The sequence below is a fragment of the Tenrec ecaudatus genome, unplaced genomic scaffold, assembly GCF_050624435.1.
Source record: "Tenrec ecaudatus isolate mTenEca1 unplaced genomic scaffold, mTenEca1.hap1 Scaffold_57, whole genome shotgun sequence".
In the NCBI taxonomy this organism is placed as follows: domain Eukaryota; kingdom Metazoa; phylum Chordata; class Mammalia; order Afrosoricida; family Tenrecidae; genus Tenrec; species Tenrec ecaudatus.
In genome coordinates this window covers 639752-657838 of record NW_027459480.1, presented here as the reverse complement: position 1 = coordinate 657838, position 18087 = coordinate 639752, and the positions used below count along the sequence as shown (strand labels likewise).

Genomic DNA, 18087 nt, shown 5'->3' with positions numbered 1-18087 from the left:
TCTTTCAAGATTGAAACTGAAGGCTTGACTTTTTTAATAATGAGTTATTTCAGTTAAAGATATGCCAACTATGTTCTTTCTTTTTGGTGTTCTAACTCTAAGTCTTTGCACATTTAATCATAATAATTTATTTTGTCTTCTCAAGCTGTCCTTTGAAATTTTCTGTTCATCTCTTTGTGTCCATCATTTCTTCCATGTATTGGGCTAATTTTTCTACTACCCTAAGTCCTTTGCTCAAAAACCATTTTCCCAATGGTGTCTTCTGTGATTTCCCATTTAAAAACCTCAACACCTTATTAGACATAACCAAACACTTATTAGCAATGGTTAGGGTGACATAGGTAATTCATGAAGGCGATGTTCTAAGGCCTACTTTGGTGAGTAGAGATTGAGGCCTGAAAAACTCATGTGGCCATCTAGGGTACAATTACTGGTCTCCTTTGCTCCCCCACTGGGAGGAGAGAAGACTGATAAAAATAGAAACTCTCATGGAAACAATTAGTCTAATAGTTGTATGGGGCATGCACACATCAGCCTTCACATCCATGAAACACAAAGCACTAGGTGGCGCCTGGCTACCACTTCCACCTGCTATGGAAAGGCTTACACAGAAGGCTCGGGTAGAGCAGAGGAGAATACAGTACAGATTCCAGAATCACAAAAGAGACCGGGCTCACAGGCTGGAGAGAGACTGGTGGCACCCTGAAGTCTATGATCCTTAGCCACTCCTCAGGTCTGTAACTGGACTCACCCTTGTAGTTCACGTTTCAGTCACACATCAGACAGGTCTCAAAGAGGGATAACAGCGCTAGTGTGGTAGGCACACCTGAGTATAATCAACCAATTAAGACCCAAAGGGCAGCATTTCCCCAAGGACAAATTTCAGAGCATTCGAAAAGAAGCATGGATGGGAACGGGTAACAGAAAGGAAGTACATATGTGATGGTACATGAGATGAAACAAAATGTGTTTAATTGTTGAAAAAAACTGATGATCTGCTCTGTAAACCGTCACCCAATTCACAACAAAATCAATTTACAAAAAGAAAAAAGTAAAACAAGTAAAAATATGAGCTTCATCTACAGTGCCACACACACACACTTTCTATTCATCCTTTCTGCCTTTGCTAACCCCAAGGTCAGCAGTTCAAAATCACCAGCCACTCCATGGGAAAAAGATGAGGTTTTCCATTCCTGTAAGGAGCTCCAGTCTGGGAAACCCACAGGGGCATTCTACCCTATCCTACAAGGTCGCTGTGAGTCTGCATCAATCTTATGGCATTGAGTTGTTTTTGTTTTGTCTTTTAATCTGTAGCTGATAGGCTATATATTTTACTTAATGATTTAACTTGCCTCAAATTAATAGGTTTTAAATAATAGTATAGAATGAAGTTTTGTATTTTTTATCCACAACTCTATGGCTATCAGAAAGTTAAGTGTCTACAACAGGTGAGTGACCCAACGAACACCTGCAGAGGAAATGAGAGGAGGAGGGAAGGTCGAAGAGAGGGCAGGAAGGGAAGATAGGTAAGGGAAGAGAGGATGGGTGAAATAGACTCTATAGTAAGACAGCCACAGCGAATACCCAAAACGAGTCTGCCTGGGTCATTCATAAAAACCGAGTTGATTCCAAAATATTCCTTTTTTGAAAATACAATTCACAATGTATAACAAAAGCTAAGACCTTGTCAAACTACTTCTGCTTTTACCAAACTTTATGTAGGATTTTATATAGAAAATGTACTTATAATGTCATTAACAGACATATGAAAATATCTATAGAATGCATAGAAACTGAGAGAAATTTTACAAAGCACATGGGCTGTGATATCTTCCCAAGATAACACTGACTGTGCCGGGGTAAAGTCAAATCATTCCATGCCATACACCCTAAAGTATGTTAGCGAGTCACCATCACAGTGAACAGCGTCCATTTCTACAGAGAAAGCGTACATGGTTCGGCTGGGAGTGAAGCAGAGGAGCAGAAATGCTCCCTGCTGCAAGCTGACAGTTACATGGGACCCCTGAAGTTTTAAATTGAGTTCCTCTGCTAATTACCGGCCTGAAAGAGACAAAGAATGATCCACATTTTATTCTCTGATGAACTTGCAACAAGCACTCGTGAATGGGACATTAGGGTCAAGCTGGGAAGCTCCAGTTTGTTTGACCGAGTACAGAGCATGGTGTCACCTCCCGCGCAAATAAGGTCAGGTACACCTCCCTGCCTTGGGTTCCCACCAGGGAGATGTCAGTGTAACCGGGGCTAACTGAGGACTTGAGAGAGAGGATAAAACAAAAACGCAAACAAAACAGAAAACAAAAAATCACGTTGCCTATGGATTTGAAGTTATGTGTTTTAAAATGAATTCAAATATGTACAATCTCATTCTTTTCCATCACATGCTACACCTAGTGGTAAGAGTGTCAACTATTCTGTCTATTTTCTAAACAGCTCATTGTATGACCAGTAAAGCTACACAGCAGGCAGGTACTTTAATGAAACAGGCCTATTCTCTGGGGACAAGAACCTGTGGTTGAAACGCTAGCACTGTGATCATGAAAGCACTTTGTTCTTGCCAATGAGCAATACTTTTGATGTGGATCCTGATCAAAAATCCCCTTGGGAAGGAAAAACGTGTAGCGGTGGGGAGGGGGGAACAAAGGAGTGTTGTGATGTGAGATTTCAAAACAGATTTTCTCAGAAGAAAAAATACCTTCAGCATTCAAAATGGGTATGCATTCTACCTTTCTGGAAAGTCATAGAATGACGTTGCCAAAGCAGCCTCATTGAAGTTAAAGTAATAAAAGTAATTAATTTATTCATTCAACCAACAGTGTTGAGTATACTACTTTCGTGCATGGAAGAAACATAAGAACACTCGAGAACACAATCCCATGACCAGTGCAATTCCTTTCTCTCTTCTCTTTATTTAACTTACTATAACTCGGCATCCAACATGTGGCTGAATGAAAAAAACCGAGGGGCAGCTTACACACTGTAGCCCGGCATGTGAGAGTTAGGAAACAAGCACTAATCAATGGGCACCTCCTCATAGTGTCACAGTGAAGACTTTGGGGAATCACAGAGAATGTGTTTGACATCCCAGCTCCTTCATTTAATGGCTGTCTGCAGGAATAGGAAACTTCATGGTCTCAATTTCCTTAATATAAAAAATAATCGTGTAGCAGTGCCTACTGTACACGGTAGTTAAGAACATGAAGTGTGACACTGCCAAGAACCTTTTACGCATGTTTTTAACAAAGTAGAATTATTTTGGCTATCTTTTAAAATGCTAAACCTACATCAGTTCTTAAATAATTATACACATACTTTGTGGCAAGAATCCAGAAGCACCAAACTTTATTTTACCTCTTGTGAAATCATAGCCTCTAAAAATATAACCCTTAGACTGTTCATGCGTCCTAAGCATCTTAACCAATAAACTCCACCTTCAAGGAGCCCTTCTGAAAAAATAAACAAGAAAATTCTTACCGAGTTTTGGCAAAGAATAGGGCACTTTAAAGTAGTCTTCATAAAACTCAATTAGTCTCTTTGTTATATGGAGGGCGTAGTGCCCGGATCCTCTTCTGATGGCGTCGGGTCTTGCATACAACCGCACCTAAAACATATGCAGACGCAGCACTTTAGCCTTTTGGTCTCAAGTTGTATCTATCGTGCAAATATGAACCTACACAAATTACTTCAAGGACTACAAAAATTAAACAATATCCTTTGTCCATTATATCAAGGCACTTTGTAATTGAAAGAATCAAACTACAACAATTGAAGTAACCAAGGTGAGCAAGTTACAATTTCCTCCCTTTGCAAGACGACAAAGAGAACAATTCTATACCTTGCTTCAAAATAAATATTCAAAGTGATCACTTATGTGCGCCTGTTAGAGATTTGAAGGTATGGTGGATTAATATAATGGGTCCCTAATGATGCTGAAAATAGTCAGGATACGGTGGCTCAGCAGGAGAGAAAATTCATGGTTTGTTAAAGACATATTATAACAAACTTTGAAAGTATTACTGAGCAGGGCAGAAATATAATTTATGCCCCCTTCTTTTCTTTGGAAAAAACCTGTCTTGTTCCCAATCTGCAAACCAGGGATAGAAAATTCTTGCCTGGACATCAACAATCCTCATTCTGGTGGGCACTCTGCAAGTGCTCCTGGCTCAAACCCAGCTGAACATCATTCATATTCCAGCACAATCTGGACCCTTAATATGGATTTTAAATCAAGCATTGTATATTATCTAGTCCTCAGCCAAGAAGGATCCTAAGGCAAGTAACATAAAACTGAACAAAACTAACAATTGTACAGAAAAGGCTAAAATGAGATTAGTTTCCATAAAGCTTTCATAAAGCTATCCAGCATCCTTCTTTCCAAAGGCTAAGTCTATTTTTCACAGATGTGGTCCCTAATCCTCATATCAATTGTGTGAATAAGAAATGTGTATTTTGTACAGCAGTGGAGAGCAGTGTCCTGGGAGTTGGATTTTAGTCCAACTCTGCCACTAAGAACGTGGGATGCTGGTGAGCAAATTATTTAACCTGCTTGGGTCTCAAATGTTCTCATTTATAAAATAAAGGTGTTTGCCACCAGATAGTTCTACAGTGTTTTTCAATTCTAAAACACCTATTCCCAATCCCATTTTACAGATAAAATGATTTATTTTCTTACTGGTGATTTTCCCAAATCAGTATAAAATATTTTATTTAGTATATGTAAATGGATATTTATGTTCATAAAGACTACAAAGGAAAACTGTAGTCCATGTGTAATGGTTAGATCTTATACTAACTTGGTACTTTTGTGGAGGCAGGGGTGGAGTCAAACCTGTCAATCATGTAGTCGCCTAGTGACGCCTCCTTGGGGGCGTGGCTTTTTATAAGCGAACAGCAAGAACTTCTTTCTCAAGCCCGCCGCCTTCCCTGCTTGCCAAGATTGTGTCTGCCTCTAGCGTCAGCCCCATGTGGACTGCAGACCCTGCATGTTTCAACACCCTGCCATTTCCCACCAACCCTGGATCCACAGGACTCTGCGCCCACCTGTGATCCCCCTGCTTCCGCTAAAGGTACTTGTTCTGTTTCATCCGCCTGCCTCAGCTGGGATGCATTCTTGATGTGAAATTGTTTCTTGATATCAAGGGTTTTTTTTTTCTGATTTCAAATCCATAAACAATCTATGTCATTGGTTTTGTTTCTTTAGACACCCTAGCCTACCCCATCGCAATATAACACATGATTGTACAGGTGACTCTTTACCATCTATATTAAAAGGAGAGAGAAGGGAAAACCAAAGCAGCTGCTCTTAAGTCAATTCTGAAGCAGCGGCTCGATATGTCCCAGAGCAGACCCGCTCCATAGAAGTGTATCACGGTAATTCGTCTGGAAGTCGTTCCTCGGGACTTCCTTCAACAGAATTTCTGGGTAGCGGTGAGCCAATCGCAAACTATCTGTACAGTCAAGATATAAGTACAATCTAAAAGCCTAGAAAATCGAGGAAAACACATTTTGACTTTAGCTTGAAAGACCTATAATTCAATACCAGATTTACTGACTAACACATTTCCAACAAAAATGGCTGACAGAAATATAACCTCTTCCATCAATCAATTCCACAAATCAGTCAAGATATCTGCAATGAATTCAATAACAATTAACTACTAAAATGATGAAGCTGCTTCTCATGCAGCAACTAAGTTAGATATAAAATTGGGTCCAGTCACCACAGATTTAGTCGGCAGCGGTAGAAAGCCGACACTCTCAGGAAAGCCCATCTGAAAGAGCAGCACATGCCACTCTTGACACTCGGGGAAATGCAATCATTCTGAGTCCCTGCTGTGCCTGGCATCAACTATTCTGTATACATTCGGTATTTTAGGTGGAATTCCCAAGAGATAGGCCACAAGACAAGTAGGGTGTGTGGGTGATCAGGAAAGAGGCGTGCCCAGGAGATACCTCCGAGGGAATAGGCAAAGCAGCATCCAGAAACGTGAGAATCCAAGCGAGGCTGCAATTTCAGGTGAAATCTGGAGCACAGACTGACCCACAAGGGCCTCGATGATCTGGAAAGTGTGTCCTGCGTGATTGGCTGGCTCCCATGAGCCTGGACCAGGCCTCATTGGCTGCTCACTGCTAAGGGCGGGCATAAAACCTCAGGCACTTCCTGTTCTTGAGACAGCTGGGCAAGGAGCTCCCCTAGTCAATTGCTCGTGTTTTGGGACTCTCAGGTGTGAGCAGTTAGGAGTAAAATCACTAAACCGGAGCAATAGGGACATCAAATAGGGAAGGGGATCTAGCCTATACAACAGCAACTGTCATAGAAACTAATTCACTGTCAACAGATATTTAATTAGCACGTGCTCGGTGCCATAATAATCCGAGAAGTGGTGGACTGCTCACAAAAAGGTCAGTGGTTCAAAGCCACCAGCTAACTGAGAGGTCACCACTTCAAACTCACACTTCAGGAGCAGCATGAGGCCATCTGCTTCCATTGAGGTTTACAGCCTCGGAAATTCTAAGGGACACTGCCTGCCTCTCTGTCCCGCAGGGTCACTATGAATCAGAATTACTCAATGGCAGTTGGTTTAGTTTTTTGATTATTTTTAATAGGGATGAAAAAGACTACAGGAGGAGCAGGTGTGCATGTGTGTGTGAGAGATTGAGAGAGAAATGACTCAATGGCAGTGGGTGTTTTGTTCTTTGGGGGGAATTTTGTACCATGGTCAAGGCTAAGTATTTTTTATTTAATGATGAAGAAAACATGGTCTCTAGTTAAATGAGATACAAAGCATTAAGGTACAAAGATCAGAGATAATATAATCATCATTATTAAAAAGCTTAACATATATTCAGTAATTTAGTATTTGTATTTTTTAGTTACATTATTTTCATATCAACTTGAAGATATGAAAATGTAGGGGTGGAGTCCAGTCTGTCAATCAGGTCACAGCCTGATGATGCCTCCTGTTGGGCATGGTCTTCTCATATGAAGGATCCTGGGCTCGCGCTCTCTCTCTCTCTCTCTCTCTCTCTCTCTCTCTCTCGCTCTCTCGCTCTCTCTCTCTCTCTCTCGCTCTCTCGCTCTCGCGCTCTCGCTCTCGCTCTCGCTCTCTCTCGCTCTCTCTTTTTCTCTTTCCCTCTGCCTTTACCCTCCTGCTGGCAAGCCACTCAGAGACCTTCCAGAGCCCTGTGATGCTTCTACCACCATTTGATCCACAAGACTTGTCACCTACCAGCCTGTGATCTTCCTGCATTTTGCATCATTGCTTGCAGCTGTGTGAGTCTGAAGAGGAATTTATGGACTAAGATCAGACTTACAGACTAGTATTGGACATAAGGATTTTATCAGGACTATACTGGGATATTTTATTTATGCAGAATTACTTCTTGATATAAAGCTCTCTCTTACACATATATGAGTGTCCTTGGAATCCACTCTGTCCAGCAAACACATTGTACAAGTAACATTTTCCTGTGATATAAATGGCAAATGTATCATGAGAAAAATATATAGCTTTCAGAAGGTTTGAAATGAAGTAACTAATAAATTCAAGTTAAAACTATAACTAGGACCACTACAAAATGACAGAGTAAGGGTCACTGATTTTAATCTTAAGCACCATCACCGATTTTGGTAAAAATGCAGCTATTTCTATCAATCAACTCCACCAGACTGTCAAGCTATCTGCAGGACCAGACAAGAAAAGCATGATTGAGTCAATCTGGTTGTTAAGAATTGATGGAAATGATCCAATTCCAGGTGAGGAAATAAGACATAGAAGCAGTGTCTTCATTTATTCATTCCAACATGTATTGCATGCCTGCTGTGTACCAGGCACTTTACGGGAGCCTACAAATAAAACAAGACCACAGAGTGCGTAGCCCTCGAGGTCTGAAGTTTGAACTCACCAGCCGCTCCAATGGAAAAAAGATAAGTTTTTGGTTCCTGTAAAGATTTACAGCCTTGGAAACCAAAAGTGGCAATTCTGCTCTGTCCTATAAGGTCAGTGTGAGTCAGAATTGACTAGATTCATACCATGCACTTCATAGCAGTGCCTAGATGTTGATAAGTAATGGCATGGATTAAGTTGTGTATCCTCAAAAGATGGGTGAGCTTGGCTGGATCATGATTTCCTGTATTGTGATTTTATTACTCCCCCACTTCGTGATCTTCTATGTATAGCTGAAGCTGGACTAGGTCATGGTGATGAGGATTATATTATGTTTGTTATGTCACCGAGGCAGGATTCAGTGGGAGGCAACAGCCCTAGTCAAGATAAGGCCCCTCGTCCAGTGTCAGGAGAATCCTCCGGGGAGATAAGAAGAGAGAGAGGACCCTCCCCACCACAGTGAAAGAAAAGCCAGCAGAGTGTGTCTTTTTCACCGGGATCCCTGCCCTGAGAGCCTAGATTCAGGGAAAGAGGGATGTCCATACAGATGGAAATCTCCAAGGAATGCCAAGCCCACAGATGCTGAGGGCAGACAAGGACTTTGTCTTAGAGTCAATAGAGGAAGAAAGCCTTCCCCTAGATCTGGCATTTTGAGTTCTGACTTCTAGCCCTGAAACCATGAGAAAATAAACGAACTTGTCAAAGCCATCCCGGTGCTTAAGCTGTGTTGTAGCACCACTACTCTTCACGGCATCTTAAATGACACACAGATTAACAGCAAAAGGACAATATGAACATCAAAAGGGCATCTTTTGCTTTTCCTCTCATTCCAACAGATCAACTGATTAATCTCTTGTCCAAGGCCAAGTCCTTATTCCATCCCCTTTTACTTGAACAAAGACGTCACTGCCAAAATGCCTTCCCCGTTTCCTGCATCACCAACTGATGCCTGCCTCCTGGATCATTCTCCTCGGTAGGCACATACTCTGTTTTGTCTCCTTTGTTAAAATTAAAAACCAAAAAACCCTTAACCTCTGTTCCTCCAATTATTGTCCCATATTTCCATTCCCTTTTATATCAATGATACTCAAAAGAGTTTCCTATATTATAATAAACAACATAAAATGTAATATGAACCAGCATGAAAGTGGGCATATAATATAGAGACAATTATAAATGGGGTGTTTTGAAACGTATATCCCCTGCTTTTAAGTTGCTCATGAACTACAACCAGGCTTTTTTTTTTTTTAATTTTAACAATTTATTGGGGCTCATACAATTCTTTTCACAGTTCATTAACCAGGCTTTTATACCCAGAAAACCAACACTAAATCCAATGTCGCTGAGTTGATTCCAACTCCATGTTGGGTTTCCAAGGCTGTAAATCTTCAAGGGTGCAGAAAGCCTCAACTTGCCTCCATGAAGCAGTTGATGCGTTTGAAGCCCTGACACTGTGGTTGGTAGTCAGCCCAAAGCACCACCTGGGCCCCCAACAGTCTACCAGAACTAGACGCACCAAAAGTACCCTACTAATGACTTCACAATGCATGCTTGCCCTGTCAGCAGTGCTTGGGACAGGCGATCATGTGTTCCCTTTGAAACACTTTTGTTACTTGACTTCTATTCCCACTTAAGCACTCCCACGTTTGGCTGGCTCCTCCTCTTTCTTCCCTCAATGGTAGAGAGATCCGGATTGCAAGCCATAGGCTTCTTCCACAGGCTGTCTACACTTAAGATCTTGCTAATCATATATCATATCTAGTTTTCAGATATTAAAACTGAAGACTTTCCCTACAATTTCAGATTTGTAAATGCAGCTGCCAACTGATACCTCCACTCAAATATCTATCAGTCATATTAAAACCAAACCTTGATACCTTGATATCTGTCTCTCTCTCTCTCTCTCTCTCTCTCTCTCTCTCTCTCTCTCTCTCTCTCTCTCTCTCTCTCTCACACACACACACATACACACACACACACACACACACACACATCCTGCTTCTCCTATAGTCTGTTTCATCCTGTTTAAAACTAATCCAAAAAACAAAGCAGCCACTGTTGAATCAATTCTGACTCATCGTGACACTGTAGGACAGAGTCAAACTACTTCCAGGATCTCCAAGACTGTGAACTGTACATGCTGACAGAAAAAAAACGCATCTCCTCTGTCCCTGGGAGTAGCAGGTCAGCTCCCACTGCAGACCTGGTGGTCTGCAGCCTGCTGCAGCAGCCACTCGGTCACCGGGGCTCCCTTACAGGTAATACCGCCCTCCACTCACGAAGGCTCTGATGCCGCAGAGTGATAACATTCCTTTGCATTTCAGAAATATCGTTTTAGGGGCCTAAACCTTAGTGAACTGAAGTACAGGGGATGGCTTCAGGCTTCAAAACTCACAAAAATGAGATAAACACTGAAAGGGGAGGCTAGGGGAGTATGGAACATCTACTCATGCATGTTACAGAATAGACTGTAAACTGAAATAAAGAATAGGAATTTAAGGCACAGATATATCAGTTAAAGATTTGAAGCAACAGGGTGGCGTGACTAGAGTTATATTAAGCGATTACATGAACTGATCCACTGCCGTGGAGCGAACACTGACACAAAGTGAACCAGGGTGGGTTTCTGAGACAATGACTGTTTACGGGAGGAGAAAACCCAGTCTTTCTCTCCCGGAGCTGCTGGTGGTTTTGAACTGCCCACCATGGGATTCTCAAGCCAATATGTAACCACTACACCACAAGGGTTACAAATCTTAGTGTATATGTCTTATAGGGGCTAGGAATGAGTGAAACAAATAAATTGAGACTATGCCAGCAAGACAGATGAAAGAGAACAGTGATTTGATCTAGAGAGAGCAATTGAGAGGCAGAGAAAAGATGGAGCTATTCAACTGCTCTCACTCGCTTTTAAACAAGTCACTGAGATATTGCGCGTGGTGAATTTTAGGACCATACGCATTGAAAACTAGCCACTCACACATGCACATACCTTACTCTGTTGTACTAAGTGAACCTGGATTGAACTGTGGAGGGAAGAGTTTAAAATATTGCATAACCTTGTGGTTAACCAATAACATTTTGTATAATAATTTACGTGACCGTACATAAACATTTCTATTTGCTTTCTTCTTCTAGAGTAACTAGATTCTACCTCATCATTACAAACAAACTAAATCTTCATAAACCCGTTTATCACTCAAAAGCACTGAAATATAATTTTATTACACCTGCCTATTTGCATTTTCTGACATGCCATGATAAGCGTGAAGCGCTAAAGAGGCAAATTGCTTACTTTTCCCGGAGCAGGCTTTATCTCTCCTTCTAAAAGCTTTTCCGACCACCAATGTCAACCAGGTTGCCACTGAGTCCCATGTGGAGGACAATGCACTAGGAATTTGCAGGGATGGCTTTCTCTCTGACAACTTGTGTCAGCTTAAGAGAGTCAGCAAACTTCTCTGAATCTCGGCTCCTCAGTGTCTTCCCGGAGCAACAATCTAGAATCCCCTTAAGCCTAGGGGACTGATCAGCGATATAAACCTATTGTCTTCCCCTGTGTAGTCCCCATTTACAAGCAGAATAAAAGAAAAGGTTTTTATTTCCTCAGTATAGTTTGGCTATTTTTACATCTTTCACTTCTCTTGAAAATAAACTATCTTGCTCTCGTTCTCTATCTGTTGTCCTTGAGTATTCCTCTTCTATTCCATGAACTTGAGACGGGGAAGACAGAAATAGCTGTAGTAACCAACACAAATGGAAGAGGCGTGTCCTTATGGCTCCAATCCTGTGGTGATGCATCATAAAAAGAGCTAAAGTTTAAGAACTTCAGACTTTTGATCCCTTAAAAAAAAATAAACTCACTCACTGCCACTGAGTTGACGCCGGACTCACAGTGACCTTACAGGACAGGGAAGAACTGCCCCTGTGAGTTCCTGAGACGGTAACTCTTTATAGGATGACATAGCCCCCATCTTTCTGCCAAGGAGTAGATAGTGTTTTTGAACTGCTGACCTTCCAGTTAGCAGCCCACAGTGTACCATCAGGGGTGCTACTGATCCCTTAAAGCACTTCAATGCCCCAAATCAGTGTTCTTTTGGTAGCGTCTCTCCTTAGACCCAGTGGGATTGACTGTGTAGTTTCCTGGACTCTCCATATTTTATGCAAGTTTCATTTATCTGTAGTATTTTCATTTTTTTTATTCCTGAAAAGGGGGGAGGGATGCTAACGGCATCTTTCAATCCTTTATAAAAAAAAAAAAACCAACCCACAAAGAGTAGATACATTTCAGTTATCCCGAGGACTGAGAGTGACTGCCTGGAGGCTATGTTGGGAGGAATCCTAAAACTACATCTGGACCCAGCAGGGGGATCTGTGAAATTCCTGCTGTGCATTTACAGATAAAGGCCGTTGTGGTGGTGCGGGACATATGCATGATCAGGACAGACTAACCTTTCAGGGAGGTGTAAGGGAAGGCAACTCTGCATAGACTTGAATTGATCTGGCCTTTGGTGGTTGTGCGATTTAGAGAAAGGACAGCAAAGGCTGATTAAGAACGTCATCATTTATTTATGTTTATTAATTAATAGTTAATGAGCCTCTATTAACAAATGCACGGCAGCCTGAACCTGTTGAAGAGCCTTTTCTTGTCCTGTGCCTCAATTTTCAAGCTACACTACCTTTGGGACACCTAACCTGTGAACTGTGTCGCTGTACTTTAAGACTTGCCTCGCCAGAGGATTGGAATGTACATCTCTGGAGCTGGGGACTGACTGTTGGTGACCTGCCTTGCTGTTGGCTACCTGTGCTGGGATAGCCCACATCGCTCTACAGAGGACTACCTGGTGGCCCTCAAGACTTGAAGGACTGCCAGTGGCTCACAACACTCTCACAGGAGTGAGTTGCACTGAGCTATTCGTACTGATTTATAATTTAACTGTTCATTTCTTGTATTATATATCTATCTGTCTGTATATAATTTAACAGTTCATTTCTTGTGTTATATATCTACCTATCTTTGTAAATATATATAATTATCAGCAATCTGGTTTTGTCTCTCTAGAGAACCCTGTCTAACACAGATGGTCAGGCTGCCATGCGTGTGCTGAGTGTCCAAAGGGAAGCGAGAGAGACGGGTCTCATTTTTGCAGGAGGGCACAGTCTAGCGGGAACACAGAACTACAAGAACTCATATTGAGAAGCAGAAAGTGGACCTCAGTTACAGGAGCTTTTCAAATATAGCCTCCCTACAGCGGTGGTGATTCAGCAAAACAGGGTAAGTGGACCAGAGGAATCAGGAGAAACACAGTTTCAGATTCTGGGACAGAGTGCTGATACCTTTCTCTGTGGTAAAGATGTAGGGAAAAGTACATACGCAATTGTAACATAATGCAAAAAAGTTCAAGTCCACACTCGCAAGTGCCCAAACAGTATCATCTCAATTTAAAACACTTCATATAGTTTATCACTTCTCTTTATAAAATTCCTAAGTAACAGATAGGGATTTAAGTAATTAATTCACGTGTTATAGATGAAGAAGATGGAGATAGGGTTTTTAATAGTCGCTGAACTTCCCAAAGCATTTCTACTAGACGGCTTTCGTTATTTGTTGTGCTCGAAAATGAACTGTATGAAACAGTGTGTCGTTACACCATACAACAAAGAACAGAATCTACACCAGAAGCACACTTGTTAAATGAAATTTTCTCTGATTTGTCATCTGTAATTTTGTATTTAAATTAAATAAACCTTCTGGCTTGCTGGAGTTATTCTCTGAGAAAATTTTACACTGCAAGAGTATGTTAGGAATTTTGGGAGACAGTAATTACTTCACACCTTTAAAATATCACTATAATAACAATAATAAGTTTACATTTCCTTTCTGTTCTAATGGAAAGCTTAGTCCCTTTAATAACTGCAAAGCGACAATGTACTGTCCCTAAATTCTCAACCAATAAAGCTGAATTAATGCACCTACGTGAATATAATTTGATTTGGGAATTCTTCACAGAAAATACTAAACCGTAACAAGGCCAGGAGAAAGACACAGGTGCTTCAGGTACTAAGCGCAGAGAAATAAATTGATACAACGACAAAAGGAGATAGTAAACAAGAAATAAAACCCAAACATTTTATAGTTTTATGTTTATCTCATTTTAGCTAAGTACAGTGAGTTAATACACACAAACCTGACAGAAACGGGACCAGTGCTAAGCTCAGGAGGCAATAAACTTAAAGAGGTGCCTGGAAGAAGGAGAGGCAGGAGGCCGGCCTGGCAGGAGCAGCCAAGGATCAGGTAACTGACCAGGGCCTGAACACCCCAGTGAAGAGTCTGGAGGCGCTGCCTGGAGAAGCTCGGAGCCAGTTCTCAGTCTAAAGCAGAGTAATGTGATTGAAAGCAACAAAGAGAGACTATGTAGGCAACAGAATTTAAGAGATCTTGAGCCAGGGAGGCTAGAGTATAGAAAATCATGCTATTAAAAGTGAAAAATGTATCCTATAGATTTTTTTCTTCTTTTTTAAAAAATCATTTTACTAGGGGTTCATACAATCCATACATCAATTGTATAAAGCACATTCGTACATTCATCACCCTCATCATTCGCAAAACATTTGTTCTCCACTTAAGCCCTTGGCATCAACTCCTTACTTTTACCACTCCCTCCCTGCTTCCCCCCTCCCTCATGAACCCTTGATGATTTATAAATTATTAGTTTGTCATATCTTACACTGTCCGATGTCTCCCTTCACCCACTTTTCTTTTGCCCGTCCCCCAGGGAGGAGGTTCTATGTAGATCCCTGTAATCGGTTCCCCCTTTCCACTCCACCCTCCCTCCACCCACCCGGTATCATCACTCTCAACACTGGTCCTAAAGGGATCATATGTCCTGGATTCCCTCTGTTTCCAGTTCCTATATGTTCCAGTGTACATCCTCTGGTCTAGCCAGATTTGTAAGGTAGAATTGGGATCATGATAGTGGGGAGGCAGGGGGAAATCATTCAAGAACTAAAGGAAAGTTGTATGTTTCATTGTTGCTACAATACACCATGACTGGTTCGTCTCCTCCTCTTGATCCTTCTGTAAGGGGATATCCAGTTGCCTACCGATGGGCTTTGGGTCCCCAATCTGCACTCCTCCCTCATTCACAATGATATGATTTTGTGTTCTATGATGCCTAATAACTGATCCCTTCGGCCCCTCATGATCACACAGGCTGGTGTGCTTCTTCCATGTGGACCTTGTTGCTTCTTAGCTAGAGGGCCACTTGTTTACCTTCAAGTCTTTAAGACCCTAGACACTCTATCTTTTGATAGTCGGGCACCATCAGCTTTCTTCACATTTGCTTATGCACCTGCTTTGTCTTCAGTGGTTGTGTCGGGAAGGTGAGCATCATGGAATGCCAGTTCAATAGAACAAAATATTCTTGCATTGAGGGAGTACTTGAGTGGAGGCCCAATGTCCATCTGCTACTTTAATAGTAAACCTATAAATATATGCATAGATGTATCCTATAGATTTTAATGAGAAAACCGTCAGCAATAGGCACTATCACCTTAGTTAAAGTCTTAATTCTGAGGAGGGGACTTTCAAATCAGAGGTGAAGGGATCAGAAATAGCTCACGATGAGGAGGTGAGGCACATGGTAGGGTCTGACACACAACGATGTCAAAACTAACATGACGTCAAATCACAAAGCAGAAGTACATACCAAGCCTCCTCAAGGAGTCTCACTTGGAACCAAAACCATACACCTTTCGGGTAGATCGTTTCATAAAACATACCTTAATCATTTTAAACATCTCACAAAGACTCGCCCTGAGTCCCTAGGTGTGCAAATGGTTTGGGCTCAAATACTAACTTCAGGTTCCTGGTTTGAACCTGCCTAGAGTATCAAGATATGTTCCCATAAGCATTTGGAAAACCCTGTGAGACAGTTGTACTTTGTAACATGTGGGGTCACCAAGAGATGTTAAAGCCAGACTTATAATAAATTCCATCTTATCACTAACTGTCATAAAGACAATCCGGAGTATTGGTACTGATAAAGCTGCTCTAACGTCTGGTTCTTGTGCCTACCCCTTTTGCTTCGCACACTGCTTCTAGATACCACTTTGGGTACCTATTGTGATTCCACAGTTCCCATTGACTGGCTCTCTGTAAGTAGATCTGCTGGCCTTTCTGTCTAGTCCTTCTTAGTCTGGAAGTCCCACTGAAATGTATTTAGCATCATATCAATATCCAAAAGCCTCCACTGTGGTTGAGTGATATGAAATGAATAGACAGGTAATCTAAACTAGGTCTCCTACATGGAATGGAAATTCTACCACTGGGCTACCATTAATATGATAACAAAGAATTCCCTAGTAAAGCATTGGCTGAAAATTATGAGTTGCTACTTTTATGGCGTTAATTCTGGATCTCACAGCCTTTACTCTGCAGAATCCTGCTGCTGTTTGCTGTCGTTGTTGCGGCCACTGTTGTCAGTGGCTGTTGAGTCAGTCCCTACTCATGGAAACCCTTCGTACAACAGAACTTAGCATTGCTGAGCCCTGCACCATCCTAAAAATTGTTGTTACATTTGAGCCCATTGTTGCAGCCACTGGATCAATCCATCTTGTCAGGAGCTTTCCTCATTTCCTCTGCCCTTTTACGTTCCTAAGCATGATGTCTTCCCAAGGAACTGGTCTCTCCTGATAACATGGTTCGTAAATCAACCCAAATTCACTGTCATCAAGTCGTAGCAGACTCATCTTGACCTTATAGGACTACCCCAGTGGGCTGCCAAGAGTATAAAGTGTGACAAGAACAGAACGCCTCATCTTCGTCCTGTTGAATCACTGACAGATTAGAACTAGCAACCCAATTTGTCACCCACTAGACCACAAGAGGTCCTGAACACGGGTTCACAGGCTCTCTAAAGTGTGTCCTATATTTCTCAATAGGATGTTAAGTTCTTTAAAGAGCAAGTGCATTTTTTAAATTTCTCTTTTCGCTGTCCATTGTCCAGTGCAATGCCTTGCACTCAGCATGGATTGACTACATGTTGCTAGCTCCCATAAACCGATAATAAACTTTCAAAGTCCTTGTCCACTCTGGTACTAAAATGCTGTTATCATAGATTGATTGCATCTCCAAACCGCATTTTGCTTCAGGCAAGGAAATTAGCACTGTGGCAACCTGTGCAGTCTCTTCTTGAAGATCACTTCGCATTTATTCCTAAGCGTAGTATTTGCCACTTCACTGTAGAACTTCCAAGCTGAAGTTACGTACGGGCACTTCACGACAAGACAGGCTTTATCGCAGTCACGCATTCCACAGTGGGATTTTCCTATGTGCATGGGGGAGTGAAAATAGAGAGGTGTCCAAAGATTTGAGAACAAATGGCATTATCATTTGATTCCATTTTCCCCTGAGCATTTTGAAACCTCTTATAAATGTGGTAAACTGAATGTGGCCTCCAAAGATAACTACATCCTCATCCCGGATTCCGAGACGACTCCTTAATGTGGCACAGGAGACTTTGGAAGACGTGATTAAGGATCTTGGAATAGGGAGGTTATCCTAGCTTACCTAAGTGGACCCTAGTCATGATCACAAGCACCCTAAAAGAAGGAGGCAGGCAATAAAAGAAGAGAAGGTGGTAGGTGATGGCGAAGAGAGTTACAGGCGCTACGATGGGAAAAACCTAGAAATAAGGCCCAGAGACACTCTTGTTTCCACTCTCTGAGACTCATTTAGACGTCTGATCTCCAGAACTGTTAAAATTATAATCTGTATTGCTTAAAGGCATGAATTTATGATCATTTGTACTGCAGTACAACATTTTTTATTTCCGTGTCACTAAATACAGCATTTTTTCTTTTCGGATTTTGAAAGTTGGGGCACAATTTATGCTTCTTCCTGTGCCTTACGGCTCTCAAGGTGTTGTTTCGGCACCTCCACATCATTTCACATGATCACCAGTCACACGACATACCAATGTGCATAGGCGCGCACAAGAAAGAGAACGTGCACTGGTTGAATGACAGTAAGAATGATCTGCAGTGATGTTTTTCCAAGTGTGGTCTCAGAATGTTTTGCATCAGAATTCCCCGGAATCGTTGTTTAAAACTCAGATTCCTAGGTTTCACCACACAAAAGTTTTGAGTCATCTCTCTCAGGCAAGGCCTTAAAATCTTCATTTAG

The 18087-nt window shown here is 41.7% G+C and overlaps 1 protein-coding gene across 6 annotated transcripts in view; it reads right to left on the bottom strand.

The window, feature by feature from the left end:
• Positions 1–18087, bottom strand: part of LOC142436750 (thyrotropin-releasing hormone-degrading ectoenzyme-like) — a 252959-nt gene that overhangs the window by 115725 nt on the left and 119147 nt on the right. For all 6 annotated transcript variants that reach the window (XM_075540219.1, XM_075540218.1, XM_075540217.1 and 3 more), the window contains exon 2: positions 3493–3619. In XM_075540219.1, the coding sequence (XP_075396334.1) occupies positions 3556–3619 (64 nt within the window). In that variant the 3' untranslated portion in view covers positions 3493–3555. The remainder of the gene's footprint in view (positions 1–3492; positions 3620–18087) is intronic.